This window comes from Chironomus tepperi, unplaced genomic scaffold, assembly GCF_022539635.2.
Source record: "Chironomus tepperi strain 1889 unplaced genomic scaffold, CSIRO-AGI_Ctep_v1 contig_58, whole genome shotgun sequence".
NCBI lineage: Eukaryota > Metazoa > Arthropoda > Insecta > Diptera > Chironomidae > Chironomus > Chironomus tepperi.
In genome coordinates, this window is record NW_027226180.1 from 385,592 (window position 1) to 401,361 (window position 15,770).

Sequence of the window (15,770 nt, forward strand, 5' to 3'; positions counted from 1 at the left end):
AGGAAAAGATCCATATTGTACTTAAATTTGATGAAAAATACATTTTTATCAGCTGTGCTGATAATTTTACAGCTTTTTTCAATTTGATCTGAATTTTTTTTGTTATATTCATGACGTATGCAGCATATAACATTTAGTTATCTCCCCAAAAAGACAGCTATGCTTTATAACATTTAGTTAATCACTGGAAGTAAAGATGAATAGTCATAAATTGGGTGAGCCAATAACAGTTTTAAAATTCAATGACTTACAACAAGTCACAACATACAATGACAATCTTAAGAGGATATTTGGACATCCGGACATTCAGGATCGTAAAGTTGTGATTCTGTCATTAATTGGAGCATTTCGTGCTGGAAAAAGCTTCTTTTTGGATTATTGCTTGCGGTTCCTTTATGCTCATGTGAGTCACTGTGATTGACCTTTGAACTATCTTAATAAATTGTCTTATTTCTTGCAGTTCCCGTCCATAAAAAATCGCAAAAAAATTACTCGCTTAATATTTCAAAAAAATAGCAATTGGATGGGCGAGCCCGACGAACCACTGACTGGATTCTCATGGCGATCAGGCATCGAACGTGACACAACTGGTATCATCTTTTGGAATGATGTCTTCCTGCATACAATCGATAGAACTGGTGAAGAAATTGCCATTTTTGTGATGGACACGCAAGGCTTATTTGACAATGACTCAACAGCTGAATCAAATTCGAAGCTTTTTGCACTTGGAACCTTGATTCCGTCCATACAAATTCTAAATATTAAAGGCATCATACAGGAGAATCAGCTTGAATATTTACAATTTGCAACTGAGTATGCACTTAACAGTACAATGGACATACTTGATGGAAAGTCATTTCAAAGCTTGCTGTTTTTATTGCGTGATTGGGACAATAAGGATGAATATGAGTATGGCATGGACGGTGGATGTAGATATTTGGATAAAATACTCCAACCCCGACACAATGAAAGCAGTAGCTTGTCATCAGTTCGACGCAGCATTAAAAATTCATTTGAACGTACTCAATGCTGCTTATTGCCATATCCAGGACGTATTGTTGCGTCTACAAGCACATATAATGGCTGCTTATCAGCAATGGATGATGAATTTAGGACTGAATTAAAGTCAGTCATTGAATCTATTCTATGTCCATCAAATATGATTATTAAAAGAATTAACTCCTATGATGTCAATGTTAAGGACATGCTGAATCACATCCTTAAATATTTTGAGATATTTCAATCAAATAGCACAATGAGAGTGCTGAACATATATGACTCAACAGTTGAACTATACATGAACAGCATCATCGATAAGTGCCTTAATGACTATAAAGTCAGAATGATTGAAAATGAGGACTTACAAAATATCAGCAAGTCTAAGGTCCATGAGAAATGTAAAGCATATGCCTTAGACATGTACGACAATGAGCGTAAAATGGGAAGTGCTGAATATGAGACATGCTGTAAAGCTATTTTATCGACTAAAATTGACAAGACATTTCATGAATTTGACCATACCATAGAACGTGAGAGGCAGCACTATCAAGCTATTGTCGAAAAAGAGGAAAAATCTAAAAAGGAACTTGAAAAAATAATTAAAAAAATAATAATAATGTTAGAGACACTTAAATCGAATCCGGATGCTGATGGATATGCTGAACTTAAGGATATACTTGAAGCACGTCTTGATACGACAATTAAGAAGCTAAAGGACATGGAAGATCAAATAATAAGCAGACGAGAGTTCCGTAATAAACTTAGACTTATTGTAGTAGCATCATGTGTTGCAGGCGCTATTGGATGGTACTCAAATGATATTCAGCTACCAGCAAGGCTTACGAAATTTATTGATAATGTTAAGCATGTCCTTCCATTCAATGTAAAGCCTATAAACATTGTCAATAATGCTGGATCAAAAATTACCGCGGAAACTGTAACTGTCGTCGAAAAAGCAACGGAAGTAGCAGCATCATCATGGCCAGTTGGACTTTGTATTGGAGTTGCAGTTGCAGTTGGTGTTGCTGTTGGTGTAGCTTATAATGTGCCACCGGATGAGGTGATTAAAAAGGGTAAGAAGTTGATAGAATTAATTTCGCAGGTTTATGAATGGATATTATGATAAGTATGCATCCACAAAACCTGAAAAAGGACGCTTTTAATAGTTTGTGTCCATTTGTGACTGCATAAGAAGTTGTAGTTGAGTTTTAGTGGAAATTAATAAAAATTATTCATTTTATTCAGAAAATTGATTAAAAAGAGCAAAATTGGAATGGACATGAAGGCTTACATGAAGGATACATGCCCGGTCCCCTGCCCCACACTTCACATAATCGAGCACCACTTCTTCTTAGGTTTTGATGCATTTGCAGCTCTTTCAGCTGCCAATCTCGCTTCCAATGCCTCACGATGTGCCTTTTGTGCATCACGTTCAGCCTCAATAGCACGTGCACGTTGATTTTCAGCCTCTAATCTAGCCTCAAGAAGTGCCTTTTGTGTCTGGAACTGCTCTTCCTCAATCTTTTGCAGTTCCTTTGCCTTGTTGAGTTCAATGAGATTTATTTCAGCTTTATGTTTTGCTTCCTTTGCTTCCTCCTCGAGTCTGAGTTGTTCCTCATATAAAGCTTGCTGTTTTGCTTTTTGTTCCTTAATCTGCTCAAATGTGATCTTTTTTTGGTCTTTCCATTCGTTGTACAGCTTCTCCATCTGTTCCTCTAATTTGACCTTAAACTTCCTTTCATGCTCAATATTTCCCATTTTTTTCTCTTCCTTAAACATGATTAAAGTCTTATTCTTGCTCATTTCATGGACAATATGAAGGTTCTCTTCCGTCAGCAAGTCATTACTAAGGAATATTGTCTGTTTATAGTGATCAATGCATTTTTCCAGCAAGATGCTCATCTGCTTCTCAATTGTTGACTCATAAATGCTTTGTGCTTGCGGTAGCGTGTCTGACTGGAATAATTGGAAGTACGAGTCAATGTATTCCTTCATTTCAGATCCTTTAAGGTCTTTTGAGTTGATTTTCTTAAGGATTACATTGTTGGGAAGTAGCAAGTGCTCGATGACCTTTTGCAGCTCTTCCTTAAACTCTTCATCCATTTTTGACCATCGACCGTCGTATGTCTTGACACGGGCGACTGTCTTGCCGGGATATGGAAGTAGACAGCAGTTGATTTGCTCAAAGGAACTTGATATAAATTGACGGACTGAGCGGAGTTCCGGTTTTTGGTCGGATTTGACTTTTAGGACATCCTTGAGGTAATGATCGCCTCCTTCCGTTCCAAACTCAAATTCATCAGGATTACTCCAATCTCTGATAAGGAACAGTAAATTTTGGAATGGCTTTCCAGCCTGTCCTTGACTGTCAGCAGCAGCAAATCTCGCAAATTCTGTCGCAAACTGTAAATACTGTAGCTGATCTTCCTGAATAATTCCAACAAGATTCAGCACCTGAATTGACGATATTAAGGTACCAAGTGCAAAAATCCTTGAATTATCAGCCGGTGATGTCTCATTGTCGAATAAGCCTTGCGTATCCATCACGACAATTGCTATTTTCTCACCAGTCAATTCCAATGTGTGCAGGAAGACATCACTCCACATGATGATCCCGGTTGTGTCACGTTTGGTACCTGAACGCCATGTGAATCCTCTAAGGGGTTCTTCGCCATTTCCCATCCAATTTTGTTGGTTGTCGAGAGGGTTGTTGGGGTTGTTGATTGATGGATACTGTTGGGAATGAGAATGGGTTAAGTTTATGGATATTCTGGGGTGTATTGGGCTTGAGGGGGTCAAAATGATGGGTTGGGTGATGGTACGTCACCCTATTGATTTCATGGACCCTCCAGGGGCTCGAAACCTGCATTCCAGCCTAAATACATCCCCGGTAAGTGACCTTGAGCACTTAAGACACAAAATTGACCAAAAAATGACTCAAAATCAACCAAAAATCACCTCCATACCCTTCATCAACCTCCCATCACCCCTACCCAACACGATACTCACATTAGCATACAGGAACCGCAAGCAATAATCCAAAAAGAAGCTCTTTCCACGTCTAAATGCTCCAATTATTGAAAATATAACAACTTTGCGGTTTTTGACCTCTAGGTGATCGAACATCTTTTCTAGTTCTGCTTTGTCAATTTGAACTTGCTTTGTGTCCGTAAATTTGAGGACATTGATAGGCTTTCCGTATGGATGATCGTGGGACATGTTTGGTTGACTGTTCTTGATAAGAATTGTGAAGTTTGGCTGAATTTATTAGCACTAATCACTCTAAATAGTCTAATTAAAACTGATTAAAATTTAATTAAATTTTACCTCTTTTATATCAAATTTGAGTGACCACAGAAAGCCTAGTAATTATGTTTTTATTCTAATGACTGAGGGGATTCTTCAAGCGGTTTTATAAAAGTGAATAACTAAATTAATTTTTTTTATCAAACCACAGATAGTTGTGCAAGTTATGATAAATAAGTATTATTTTGATTAGTTGAGTCAAAGAGTTTGGGGGCTTGTCGAACAGTATTTGAGACTACCTAACCCATCAATCCCAACCCATCCACAGAGACTCGTTTGACTCCAACATCACTGTGTGACTTAGATTGACTGTCTCTACCGCGAGAAGATGAATTGGATGCATGTTGAAATTAACCAAAGAGTGTCATAAAGTCAACATAAAGTTACATGTATCAAGCGTTCACAACCTTTAAAAGATCAAATTGTTCACTTGGTATTAGGAATTGACAAGCGATTGACAGTGATAGAAACAGCTTCAAGTGACATCTATAGGAGCTTATGGACCACAATTGATCTTTACGGTCAACAAAGTATCTCATATATCTAATACTGATTTAGCTCTTTATCGTCATTCTGAGTATGATAAATCAGTTGATTCAGTGGTTGACAACCTTTTTATCTTGGTGTACTTTGGTGGTGAGTCACGATCGAAAACGAACAAAGCATATGATTCCTGATATTCCGTGGAAAACAGGTTGCTCACGACTTGGTTAATCGATCCAAAATCCGAATCCAGGTTGACATGATGTGATGCCTAATTTAATTCGATTCTAAGAAAATGCCAGAGTCATGCAGGCTTAGAACAGGATTTTTGATCGATATTAGGTCAGCAAGTCTCTGGCATGATGCCGAATTCGACATAAATCCGGAATCACAATTATGCTTTCTCAAAATCCCGGTCCCGGACGATTTTCGACACTCGGGCCGGGACCGGTACTGGCTTGTCCCAGGACTTCCCGGTCTTGGTCCTGAAATCGAAAAAGCATAATCACACAATGTCATCCTAAGTCCGGATTTTAGATCAATTAACCGACTTCTGCTGTTCACTCATGTTTCATTCCATCATCATCTAAATTAAGTCACACAAATCACAAATTGGTATCAAACCAATTACAAAATCAAGCCTATAGCATATCATCCGACAATTAAATATATCCCCAGACAGATGCACACGCCTCTGAATTATTTACAATTAAGTCCACAATTTTTTGATTCCGATTTAAATGTAATTTACATTAATTCTGTATCACACAAAGATCGTGTGTGAAAATAAAAGTAATCAACAATGCATGATTCCCGACTTTTATTCAGTTTCGATTCAGCATTCGGGCTGTAAAAGCTGGAAAAAAAATGCAAAAAATAATTTTCCGTGCCTTTATTTGTGTAATTTTAATGGCAAATTTGGCAGATTTGAGACATTTTGATGGCGAAATTAAGCTGCAAATTTTGAATTTAGACAAAAAATTGCCATTGGACATAAATCCACAAATGGACATAAAAAATTCAACAAAAGAAATTTTTCAAAAATCTGAACGAAAATTTCTTGAAGAAATTTTAATAAATCACATCAATTCCGTCGCTGAGTCATCAAAGTTCTTCTGTACGAACTCAAAAGACGAGAATGACGACGCATTTTTGACGGTTATTAAGCGATGTGTGGTGCGGTTTCCTCATGGGTCGAGTTGCTGATTATTTGGAGATTTTATGAATATTTTCCATATTGGAATGTGTAACTTTATGATAGATTTATATCATGTGTGTGCCTTACTATGTAATTTAGTGTAGTTCAAGTTATGAATCAATAAAGACTGCTAATTTTAGTGTTAAAAATGGAGTTTGTGGCTTAATTTGAGGTTCAGGTGTCTTTACAATTGAATTTTGATGTTCAGGTGCCTTCACACTAGAGTTTTTAAGGTTCAGGTGCCTTCACACTAGAATTTTGATGTTCAGGTGTCTTCACAATTCAATTTTGAGGTTCAGGTGTCTTCACACTACAATGTTGAGGTTCAGGTGCCTTCACACTAGAGTTTTTGAGGTTCAGGTGCCTTCAAACTAGAGTTATTGAGGTTCAGGTGTCTTCACATTTGAGTTTTGAGGTTCAGGTGCCTTCACACTAAAGTTTTTAAGGTTCAGGTGCCTTCACACTAGAATTTTGATGTTCAGGTGTCTTCACAATTCAATTTTGAGGTTCAGGTGTCTTCACACTACAATGTTGAGGTTCAGGTGCCTTCACACTAGAGTTTTTGAGGTTCAGGTGCCTTCAAACTAGAGTTATTGAGGTTCAGGTGCCTTCACACTTGAATTTCAACATTCAGGTGCCTTCACACTAGATTTTTGAAGTTCAAGTGTCTTCCACAATGAGACAAAGAGTCTGCCACAATGTTAATGTCAATGACACTTGATTCCGTCATTATCAGTTAGTAAACAGACATTGTTCCTATATATAGCAGCTATAGACACTTGTGTGAGGAAATTAAAATTTGCAAAATTATGAAATTTATTATCAAGATCTTAGTTGATTGCAATAGGATGTAATATAAGTGAAAATGTCATGCAAAGATCATCAGTTAGCCTTGTGTGAAATGTCACAATATTGAGGACATGATGGACATGCGCTGCTATTTATAGACTTAATATTAAATTTAAAATAAATAAAATAATTAAAAATATGTCATTTTGGGTCACAATTTCTTTGTCTCGAATGAAATTTTTATGGCTTTACACATTCACCGCATCTTCCATGACCTACGTCAACTGCGTCATCGAGAGGCACTCAAAATTCATAAATTGTGTAAGCTTTAAATGTGTTGAATGATTTTTGTAGGCAATAAAATGGAAAAATGCCAAATTAATTTGCATATTGAAAGTAAAAGGCATTATTGGAGATGAATGACTAGTTGTGAAGGCGCCTGAATGTTTGAGCTGTGATGTAAAGGCACCTAAACCTCAAAAAATCAAGTGTGAAGGCACCTGAGCCTCAAAACTCAAGTGTGAAGGCACCTGAACCTCAAAATTGAATTGTAAAGACACCTGAACCTCCAAATTGAATTGTAAAGGCACCTGAATCTTTGAAGTTTCTTGTAAAGGCACCTGAACCTCAAAAAAATCACGTTTTCATCGACTGACCGCAAACTATAAAATATTCAAACAAAGAAATCATGTCCCATATATTTTCATACATACATCACTCAATGTCGCAGTGACACAGACCTTTAAATTTCTATACAGTATACTTAAAAAAGTAATTTTATTTATTGATAACAACCAGGCAGTCATAATATTACAAAAAATGTCTAAAAATTAACGATAATTGTCACATAAACATATTTAATAATTTGCTTCTCATCAGCCATAAACAGCCCCTCAAATTCCTCCTCAACGACAGTAAACAGCTTCCCGCTCACAACTGTCTCATTTAAAAATGTCTCAGCCTCAATTTTACCGCAACTTTCATCCTCAATTGCCAATCTCTTCATCACCTTATTACGCTCAAATAAATGATAATTTAGACGTATTTCCAGCATGTTACGACTTAAGGTTTCGTCATCGGGAATTGAGAGTAAAATTATGAGAAATATTAATGTGACAAAATTAAGTCGCATTTGATCACTAAGATGAGTCTATTGATACTGAGACTGAGACTGAGACTTTGACTATTTGAGACTTTTTTTTTTTTGAGCGTGACACTTGATTGGAAGTCTTGCTTTTTTGTTGTTGTTGTTTCTGTTTTTGGTTGCGGCTAGACTTAATATTTTTGAATAATCTCATTTTGTTGACATTTTTTTATTTTGGTGTATATTTGATAAGGAACATTTTAGTGCTGATGTAATATTATTGAAAAATTAAAATATTAAAATTGAATACTTGATTGAAGCTCGACTCACTTGAACATAACTCGACCCAATTGAATGAAGCTCGACCCACTTGAATGTAGCTCGACTCACATGAATGTAGCTCGACTCACTTGAACGTAGCTCGACCAACTTGAACGTAGCTCGACTCACTTGAACGGAGCTCGACTTACTTGAATGTAGCTCGACTTACTTGATCGTAGCTCGACCCAATTGATCGTGCAGCTCACCAAGAGAAGCTCGAAGCATAGATTTTAGTGTATAAGGTGTTAAAACAGCAACTAGAAGTAAGGTAACGTTCATAAATTATGTAACGACTAAGGAGGAAGAGGAATGCCTTACAAATTTTGCTACAGGATGTCCAAATTTTGATTTATAATTGTGCTAGAAAGCTTTTAAAAATGCTATTCATATTTTTCCGTTATTTCCGAACTATCCTTAATGTGTCCTCACTTATCCATAGACAATTTTCCTAATTTTTGACATGAATCCTGGATATGACAATGTCATTAAAATGCCTTGATTAAGCTAAGTTGCAATTTCCTTCTTTGAATAATAAACTCTCCAAATTTTATTCAATGTCCTACTTAAATATGCCTTGTCTAGGATGACGCAATAGAAGTTACTATTGACACACATTTATCCAAGACACATGAACAGCTATAAAAAAGTATTCGTGTCCTGAATTATAGTATTTTTAATTTCATGTTTCAGATGAAGATGGCGCTTGTTAGTTTCTGACATATTTCTTCTATTGCTGATGGAAAAGTTTGTATTGTGTTGAAGCTATTGAGGACATATGGAAGCAGTACTGATTAAATTTCGATGGTTTTATCAATAAAATTGGTATTTTATAGTGGATTGAGGATTGAACAGCACAGAATTGGCAAAAGTTGGGGTCTGGCGCTTACCAGTCAGCTTTATGAAGGAAGCCTCTTCTACCCGCTGTTTACAACTTACGGAAGGGACCATCTACGGAAACCGTGGGCTCTCGTCGATCATTTCTTCCTAGATGTCAATTATGGTACATCAATTATTCAACCATAGTACCAATTGAGTTAGCGTTTACTAAGCTCCATGACACAAAATACCTATGAAATATGGTCAGTTCCAATGCGCAGTCAGAGAATTTATTCAAACTACCTAAAAAAAGCTACTAACAATAATCAATGGAAGACATCGAACCAAGAATAAGAAAAACTTTTTCCTACAGTAAATTTAATAAGGATATTCAAGCATAGAAGAAGCTAAATAATTTATGGATCATGAACTTTTCGTGCGAAGGATAAAGTTTTCATATTTTCTTCATCATCTTTTTCCGATTCGATTAAACTAATGAATTTTTTATTGAATTATTTCATATAAATCATAACTTGCGTGTTGGATATACCATATTATACTGTCGCATACAGTCACATACATCTTCAAATTCCAAGGATAGCCCTCTCTAAAGCTTCAACTCGGGCAGTCATTTCAATCAGTTCTTTCTGCAAAATTTCATTTCCTCTCTTCAAGTTTCCCACTTGTGCTTCTAATTCACAAATCCTTTCATATATGTATCCATCTGGACATGTTGATGGTTCTAAAAATAGAGAATTTAATGTAAATTTATGTAGGGTTTGGGTAAGAACAACAGGGCTGCAGATCAAGGACTCAGGCATGCAGATCTAGGACGTTGGCATGCAGTGTTAGACAAGCTATCCTAAAATTACAGACTTAACCGTCTAAATTGTAGGAAATTTAGGTCTGTGGTCCTTGGCTGAGTTCTGGGCTTATGAAATTAGTCGGGGGACTATTCCAAAAATTACGTAAAGCTTAAAACAGCATTTTGAGGCCGATCCTCCCCCATCCTAATTTGAGTTCCAGAAATTTATGGAGATTTTAGCTATTTTATGATATATTAAAGAATTTTCGCAAAAAAGTAGGTTCAACAGCCCCCTAAATCCACCCCCTACACTTACCCTTATAATTATCAAAGCACACCCTCAACTCCCTCCTCAGCACCTCCTTCGTCTCACTCCAATCAATAAATGATCCATCAGCACAAACATTTCCATTCATTGCCAGTGTCGTGATGTCTGTATTGTAAATTAATTTCTCATCAAATGCTTTAATTGTGCAGAAATTCAGAATAATTGCCGTCAATTCTTGATGTACCCCAAATGCAGAGGAACTAATCACCGTTATTGGATTTTGAGACATTGACAAAAATTCCAAATTTGTTAAATTAGCAAAAATTCCAGTTGGAAGTTCATAAATGTAATTTCCGCCAAGATTTAAAGCAATTAATTGTGAAAGTGTTGCAAATTGAAGTTGATTAAGTCCATAAAGTTCACAATGGTCCAACGACAGGACTTGTAGGTTGATCAGTGGATGAAATACTTCAGGATAAAGCTTAGAAATTGGATTTTTGTTAAGTACAAGTCGCTTTAAGGTTGTGACGTTGGCAAAGGCATCGACTGGAATGTCATAAATTTGATTTTGCATCATATAAAGTCGTTCGAGTGATTTCATGCCTTTAAACCAGTTTGGATTTATGGATGTTATTGAATTTTCATCAACCAGGAACTGCTTAAGGCTCATCAAGTCAGCAAATGCATTGTCCGGGATATAAGACAGTAAATTCCTGTCCATGTCAAGGACCTGAAGATTCCGAAGTCCAGCAAAGTTGCCGTCAACAATTCGACTAAGCTGATTTGAGTTGATGGACAGGACTTCAAGGCTTGACAGTCCAGACAGGATTGATTCCGGTAAATTGACCAAAAAATTGACATTTAGGTTCAAAATTTTGAGATTTTTATTAAATTGGAACAAATTGTCACGCAGGACAGTCAGCCGGTTGCTTTGTAAGTTGACTTCCTGTAGATTTGGGATGTCACTAAAGGCAGCTTCCTCAATATCAGCAATATAGTTGGAATGAAGGTCAAGAATCTCTAAGTTATTGCAGGAACTCAAGTGTCCATTCGTGATTCTTCGGATGTGATTTGAGTTCATTGTAATTTGTGTTAAGTTTGTGAATGTCTGGCAGATTATTGATGGGATGATTGGAGTTATTGATGCTGGATTGCTTTGGACTGTCAGGACATCTTGATTAGATCGTCCAGGCATGTGCGGTCCGGTGATTTGGGTGAAGTTGTTGATTCCATTTGGGTTTATTAATGTTAAGTCACAGGTGTATTTGTTGGATGCGTTGATGAAGTATCTGCATGATATGGAAGGCTGCTGAGGAGTGACTTGGCTGATGAAAATTGTGAAAATTAGAATTAAGAGCTTCATAATTTTTCACTTTTTGTTTGGTATTTTTGGCTATTTTTATGCAGTTTTTACGACTATATTCCGCTTTTACAGACTGTCTTTGATCAACTGAGAAAGATAACATGGATTTTCAATAAATGACGTCTTTATATAGACGCGTAAATTCGAATTTTAGACAGAAACCTTTTGAATGTGTACATCTAGAATGTATTTTATAATTATAGTTACATTTTTAGACTACAATACACTCAGTATCCGTGTTATCGATGTTCAATGTGTAGATTGTAAAATGATTCATTAAATGCTTATTCTATTGAGAGTCAGGGGCGTACTTAAGGGGTTGATACCCTAGACTTTCCTCCATGAACTCCCCTGCTGACACTTCCGCAAGACTAACGACTTGATAGAGTCGACAAATTACTGCAATTAGGTCAGCACGACTTTAAAGTAGAGTCGGATTGTTTCGAATCTAACTCGAAGATACAGTCATGTCAGCCTATGCTTGCCCGAAATCCCGGTCCATGAAGATTTTTGGAATTCAAAACGGGACTTTCTCGGTCCTGTTCTCGACATTAAGAAGCATACGCCAGCTTAAGGACACTATTTATTGGTTTTCTCATACCATATGCTTTTCGGGAGTTTTTAGGTCTCTTTGAATAGCTCAAGTCGGTTATTAGATTCTAAATCATGTACGAGACGGGCGTTAATCTGAATTGACATCGGATTTGGTGTAAAACAGGCTGAAGTGACTCAGTCATGGTGTCTGATTTGGGTCAAACCAGATTGAAATGACCCTGGTATCGTGTCGAATTGGTTCAGACCAAACCAGCGTTAATTTAGCATTGTGCTTTTAATGCAAGCTTGGAGCTCAATTTTCAGTCAATTTACATGTCGGTACTGTCTACAAATCCACTCTAATGTGACCAACTGAACATTTTTAGCCACAATTTTCTAATTCTCCCCCTTCAAATCTAATCTAAAAATTCTTGTAAAACCCGAAAAAAACAACAATCTATTCCAGACTTCTTACGTCAATCTTTATCTCCAAAACTTATGAATGAACAAAAAAAAAGTTGTGTCTAGTTTGATATAAATTTGATAAAATATTACCTTATGATAACATTTATTATTTTGATTCCAACGTGTTCAGTGCCTTTTAAAAATCAGCAGCATGAAGTTCTTAGTGCTGTGCCTCATCGCCCTCATCCATCAGTCAGCCTCACAAAGTCCACAAGCTTCATGTCAATTTGAAAATTCCATCGATTACACTTGCGTGCTGACTTTAACAAATCCAAATGGACTTAATAATATTACAGAAATAGAAGTGAATCACATGCCGAACAGAACCAATGATGACGTTGTCATTGTCCGTACCTCAATATTCTCAACATCGAGAAATATTCCGTCAATAATTTGTGATACTTTTAGGAATTTAAGGTCCATAGACATGTTCCGGACTGGATTGACCAAAATTGATGAAGATTCAGTGAGTAATTGTAAATTATTGGAACTGATGACTGTCAGATTCAATCAAATTGCGGATATACATCCAAATGCATTTGCTGAGAATGCAGAATTGAGGACAGTCCAACTTGATGCCAATAACTTAACGTCCGTACCTGAAAATTTATTTGAAAATAACAAAAAATTGGTTGAAATTAATTTATCACAAAATGGACTTGCTGTGCTGCCTAAGAAGCTGCTCAGTGGACTATCGGAACTGCGTGGATTGTTCCTGACACACAATCAAATTTCTGAGATTTATGAAGACACATTTGCTGATGCCACAAACATTACATCACTTGGACTCGGCAACAACTCACTTACATACTTACCGGACAAGATATTCTCATCACTTTACAATCTGCTGGATGTCTACCTGCAAAATAATCAATTGATGAAGTTTAATCCATATTGGTTCCAAAATGCAAAGTCCCTACGTGCCCTGTACCTGTCCAATAATGGAATTACATATTTTCCTGAAGATTCTTTTGTCAATTTTTATAAACTTCGGGAATTGATGCTGGACAGGAATCCAATCCAAAAATTACCCGGAAAAATATTCGCATCACTTGGGGAACTGACTTGGTTGGATTTGGAAAATTGTCAGCTTGTGTACCTGGATCCAAGTCTATTCTTAAGCACCTATAACTTATGGATGCTCAAATTAGCAAACAACGACATTTATGAACTTCCAGGTGGTGTCTTTGGCAGTCTTAAGTACCTTGCGACCCTCGACATGACCAACAATCAACTTCAAGCCATCAGTTCCACTTCATTTTATTTTCATCCTGATTTGAGGACTGTCAGATTTGGACAGAATCAAATTAATGCGGTTGATGAGAAGTTTTTGGACGTTGTTAATGTTACGCAGCTGAATATGGAACAGAATGTATGTGCTGATGGATTTTGGAATGACGATAGTGAGACGAAAGAGCTGTTTAGGACGGAATTGAGAGTTTGTTTTGAGAATTATATAGGTAAGTGGATTTTAGTTTCATTGAGTATGATTGTAGGACCTCATACTTTTATAACATTCCAGAACCACCACAATACTGCCCAATTGGTAACGAATATGAAAGAATTTGTGAATTAGAAGCTCAAACAGCTAGTTTGACACTTGAAAATGCTGGCATCAGGAGAGACTTGGAGGGATTGGCAGCTCGGATTGAACAACTTGAGAGACTAATTAGTAGTTCACCTTAATGATGCTTTTGTAATGCAGACCTGGAAATTTGAGATGAAACTTAATAAAGAGAAATTTTGTGAATTCTGAAAATGATTTAAAAATTGTCTTTGTTTAGCTGGGCAGATCCCAAAAGGAGCAGGTTGCAATTATTCGACCTTACGATTAGTTAGGGGGTCATTTAAATATTCATCTATTCCTCCTTATAGCCGAATTAGGCCTTATTTGTCTGCAGTAAGCCTTATTTGCCTGAACTAGACCTGATTCACCCCAAACAGTTCAAAAATCCAACAAATCTCAACCCAAAGTCCTGTCAACTCTTATCTAGAATTAGTTGGTCCAATTCACCCATTACCCCACCATACATACATCCTGATCCTACACTCTGCACAGTTGCATGACCCACATTACACAATGGGACAATCAGAAGTGAATTTTGAGTGACAAAATATTGAAAATTGATTAAATTTGGCTAGCTTAATAAGCTTCATAAGCATTAAATCCAATCCAGCAATAGCTCAGAGTCATGTGAACCACGTACCGGATTCTAGATCGGCTACACAATTTGTACTATTGAGATCAGACAAGCTAAACATCCAAAATCTTCTACAAATTCCAAAATCTGACAAAATCTTTCAAAACTTCTCCAAAAACCACAACAAGCATCAGCATCACTAACTAAGGAATACAACAACTCATAAGACCGGAATATATCATGAATAATTAAACTTAATTAAATTAATTCATAACTTTACTTGCTCCTTGTTCTTTTATTCTTCATATTTTCCTTGTTTATCTTCATTCATATCCCCTGCCCCAAGAACCACACACAAAATAAGTAAAGTTATAAGAACAACTTCTTCATAAATTTATTTAATGCATGACATGTGAGTAAGGTTTGAAGATGAATATATATTTTTGGTATAAGTTACTTTTCGTGTTTAATTTAATATATTAATCTATTAAATGAATGAATCATTTTTGAGGAAATAAGGAAGGTTTAGTTTTGCATGTATGGATCATAAAGTTAGGTTGATGTATTAAGTATGTGAATATATTGATGATACTGTAGTAAATTAGGTTGTTATTGATGCTTGAATCTAAAAATTTGAAAATTTGAGATCTGATAAGGGGTATTCATGAATATAGGCAGGTAATGAGGGAATAGGGGTGAATGAGGGAGCTTTTCAGGGGGTAGATAAAGAGCGTTGATAGTAATGAGCTTTGTATCGGAAATTTGCAAGTGGAAACCAGCGTTAGAACCAGTTTCAGACGTCTAATTTGAAAGGTCGTGGATCACATCTGACGTGTATAACCAGCGAAGTTAATAAGTAAGTAAGATAGAGAGATACATGGAAGGATTGTAGACAATGTGTGGTGGGAGACGTTAATGTAGTGATTAGAGTGTCGACCAGCATGTCGTAACAATCTGGATTTGATTCCAGTGACAATCTAGTCGGATTTAGATGCTTTTCCGTTGTTTCTAGTCACACTAACTCAGTTTGCTTATTTGCTTTACACAAGTTATGACTATATACATTATATTGGTGTACTCTGGGCTACTGACTATTCCTGATTCATAATATCAACTAATTTAGATTCCACAAAGTGCCCAATTGATCAGAAATGTAGCTAATGAACTCTGTCATGTCTGATTGATGAGAATTCCTTGT

General features: G+C 36.4%; 4 protein-coding genes and 1 long non-coding RNA gene across 7 annotated transcripts; 2 read left to right on the forward strand and 3 right to left on the reverse strand.

Moving 5' to 3' along the window:
• Positions 1–7: 7 nt before the first annotated feature.
• LOC139100328 (atlastin-3-like) lies at positions 8–5,575 on the forward strand. Of its 3 annotated transcripts, none has more exons than XM_070652949.1 (3): positions 8–403; positions 461–2,072; positions 4,574–5,575. In XM_070652949.1, the coding sequence occupies exons 1-3, from the start codon at positions 197–199 to the stop codon at positions 4,612–4,614; spliced, it is 1,860 nt and encodes a 619-aa protein (XP_070509050.1). In that variant the 5' UTR covers positions 8–196; the 3' UTR covers positions 4,615–5,575. The 3 variants fall into 3 exon arrangements, with proteins under 3 accessions (XP_070509050.1, XP_070509051.1, XP_070509049.1); XM_070652950.1 differs by lacking the exon at positions 4,574–5,575 and adding an exon at positions 2,245–4,566; XM_070652948.1 differs by lacking the exon at positions 4,574–5,575 and having other exon boundaries at positions 461–2,239.
• On the reverse strand, positions 2,201–4,286 carry LOC139100329 (atlastin-like). The gene is made up of 2 exons (XM_070652951.1): positions 4,009–4,286; positions 2,201–3,732 (listed from the first exon to the last, which is right to left on the reverse strand). Exons 1-2 carry the CDS (start codon positions 4,216–4,218, stop codon positions 2,326–2,328), a joined length of 1,617 nt encoding a protein of 538 aa, XP_070509052.1. The 5' UTR covers positions 4,219–4,286; the 3' UTR covers positions 2,201–2,325.
• Positions 5,576–7,522: 1,947 nt separating the features above from the next.
• Positions 7,523–8,626, reverse strand: LOC139100160 (uncharacterized). Its single transcript, XR_011545408.1, has 3 exons — positions 8,499–8,626; positions 8,190–8,437; positions 7,523–8,125 (listed from the first exon to the last, which is right to left on the reverse strand). It is a non-coding gene; the product is annotated as an uncharacterized lncRNA (long non-coding RNA).
• LOC139100159 (carboxypeptidase N subunit 2-like) lies at positions 8,110–14,201 on the forward strand. Its single transcript, XM_070652765.1, has 3 exons — positions 8,110–8,448; positions 8,871–13,891; positions 13,954–14,201. The coding sequence occupies exons 2-3, from the start codon at positions 12,583–12,585 to the stop codon at positions 14,115–14,117; spliced, it is 1,473 nt and encodes a 490-aa protein (XP_070508866.1). The 5' UTR covers positions 8,110–8,448; positions 8,871–12,582; the 3' UTR covers positions 14,118–14,201.
• LOC139100158 (leucine-rich repeat-containing protein 15-like) lies at positions 9,456–11,538 on the reverse strand. Its single transcript, XM_070652764.1, has 2 exons — positions 10,118–11,538; positions 9,456–9,738 (listed from the first exon to the last, which is right to left on the reverse strand). The coding sequence occupies exons 1-2, from the start codon at positions 11,430–11,432 to the stop codon at positions 9,581–9,583; spliced, it is 1,473 nt and encodes a 490-aa protein (XP_070508865.1). The 5' UTR covers positions 11,433–11,538; the 3' UTR covers positions 9,456–9,580.
• Positions 14,202–15,770: the final 1,569 nt, after the last annotated feature.

Excerpts from the sequence above, each read along its gene's own strand:
- LOC139100329 (XM_070652951.1), bottom strand. The coding sequence starts at position 4,218 with ATGTCCCACGATCATCCATACGGAAAGCCTATCAATGTCCTCAAATTT. Across the intron at positions 3,733-4,008 it reads TGCGGTTCCTGTATGCTAAT|TATCCATCAATCAACAACCC; the intron begins GTGAGTATCGTG and ends CATTCCCAACAG.
- LOC139100158 (XM_070652764.1), bottom strand. The coding sequence starts at position 11,432 with ATGAAGCTCTTAATTCTAATTTTCACAATTTTCATCAGCCAAGTCACT. Across the intron at positions 9,739-10,117 it reads GTGCTTTGATAATTATAAGG|AACCATCAACATGTCCAGAT; the intron begins GTAAGTGTAGGG and ends CTCTATTTTTAG.
- LOC139100328 (XM_070652948.1), top strand. The coding sequence starts at position 197 with ATGAATAGTCATAAATTGGGTGAGCCAATAACAGTTTTAAAATTCAAT. Across the intron at positions 404-460 it reads TGCGGTTCCTTTATGCTCAT|TTCCCGTCCATAAAAAATCG; the intron begins GTGAGTCACTGT and ends TATTTCTTGCAG.
- LOC139100159 (XM_070652765.1), top strand. The coding sequence starts at position 12,583 with ATGAAGTTCTTAGTGCTGTGCCTCATCGCCCTCATCCATCAGTCAGCC. Across the intron at positions 13,892-13,953 it reads TTGTTTTGAGAATTATATAG|AACCACCACAATACTGCCCA; the intron begins GTAAGTGGATTT and ends ATAACATTCCAG.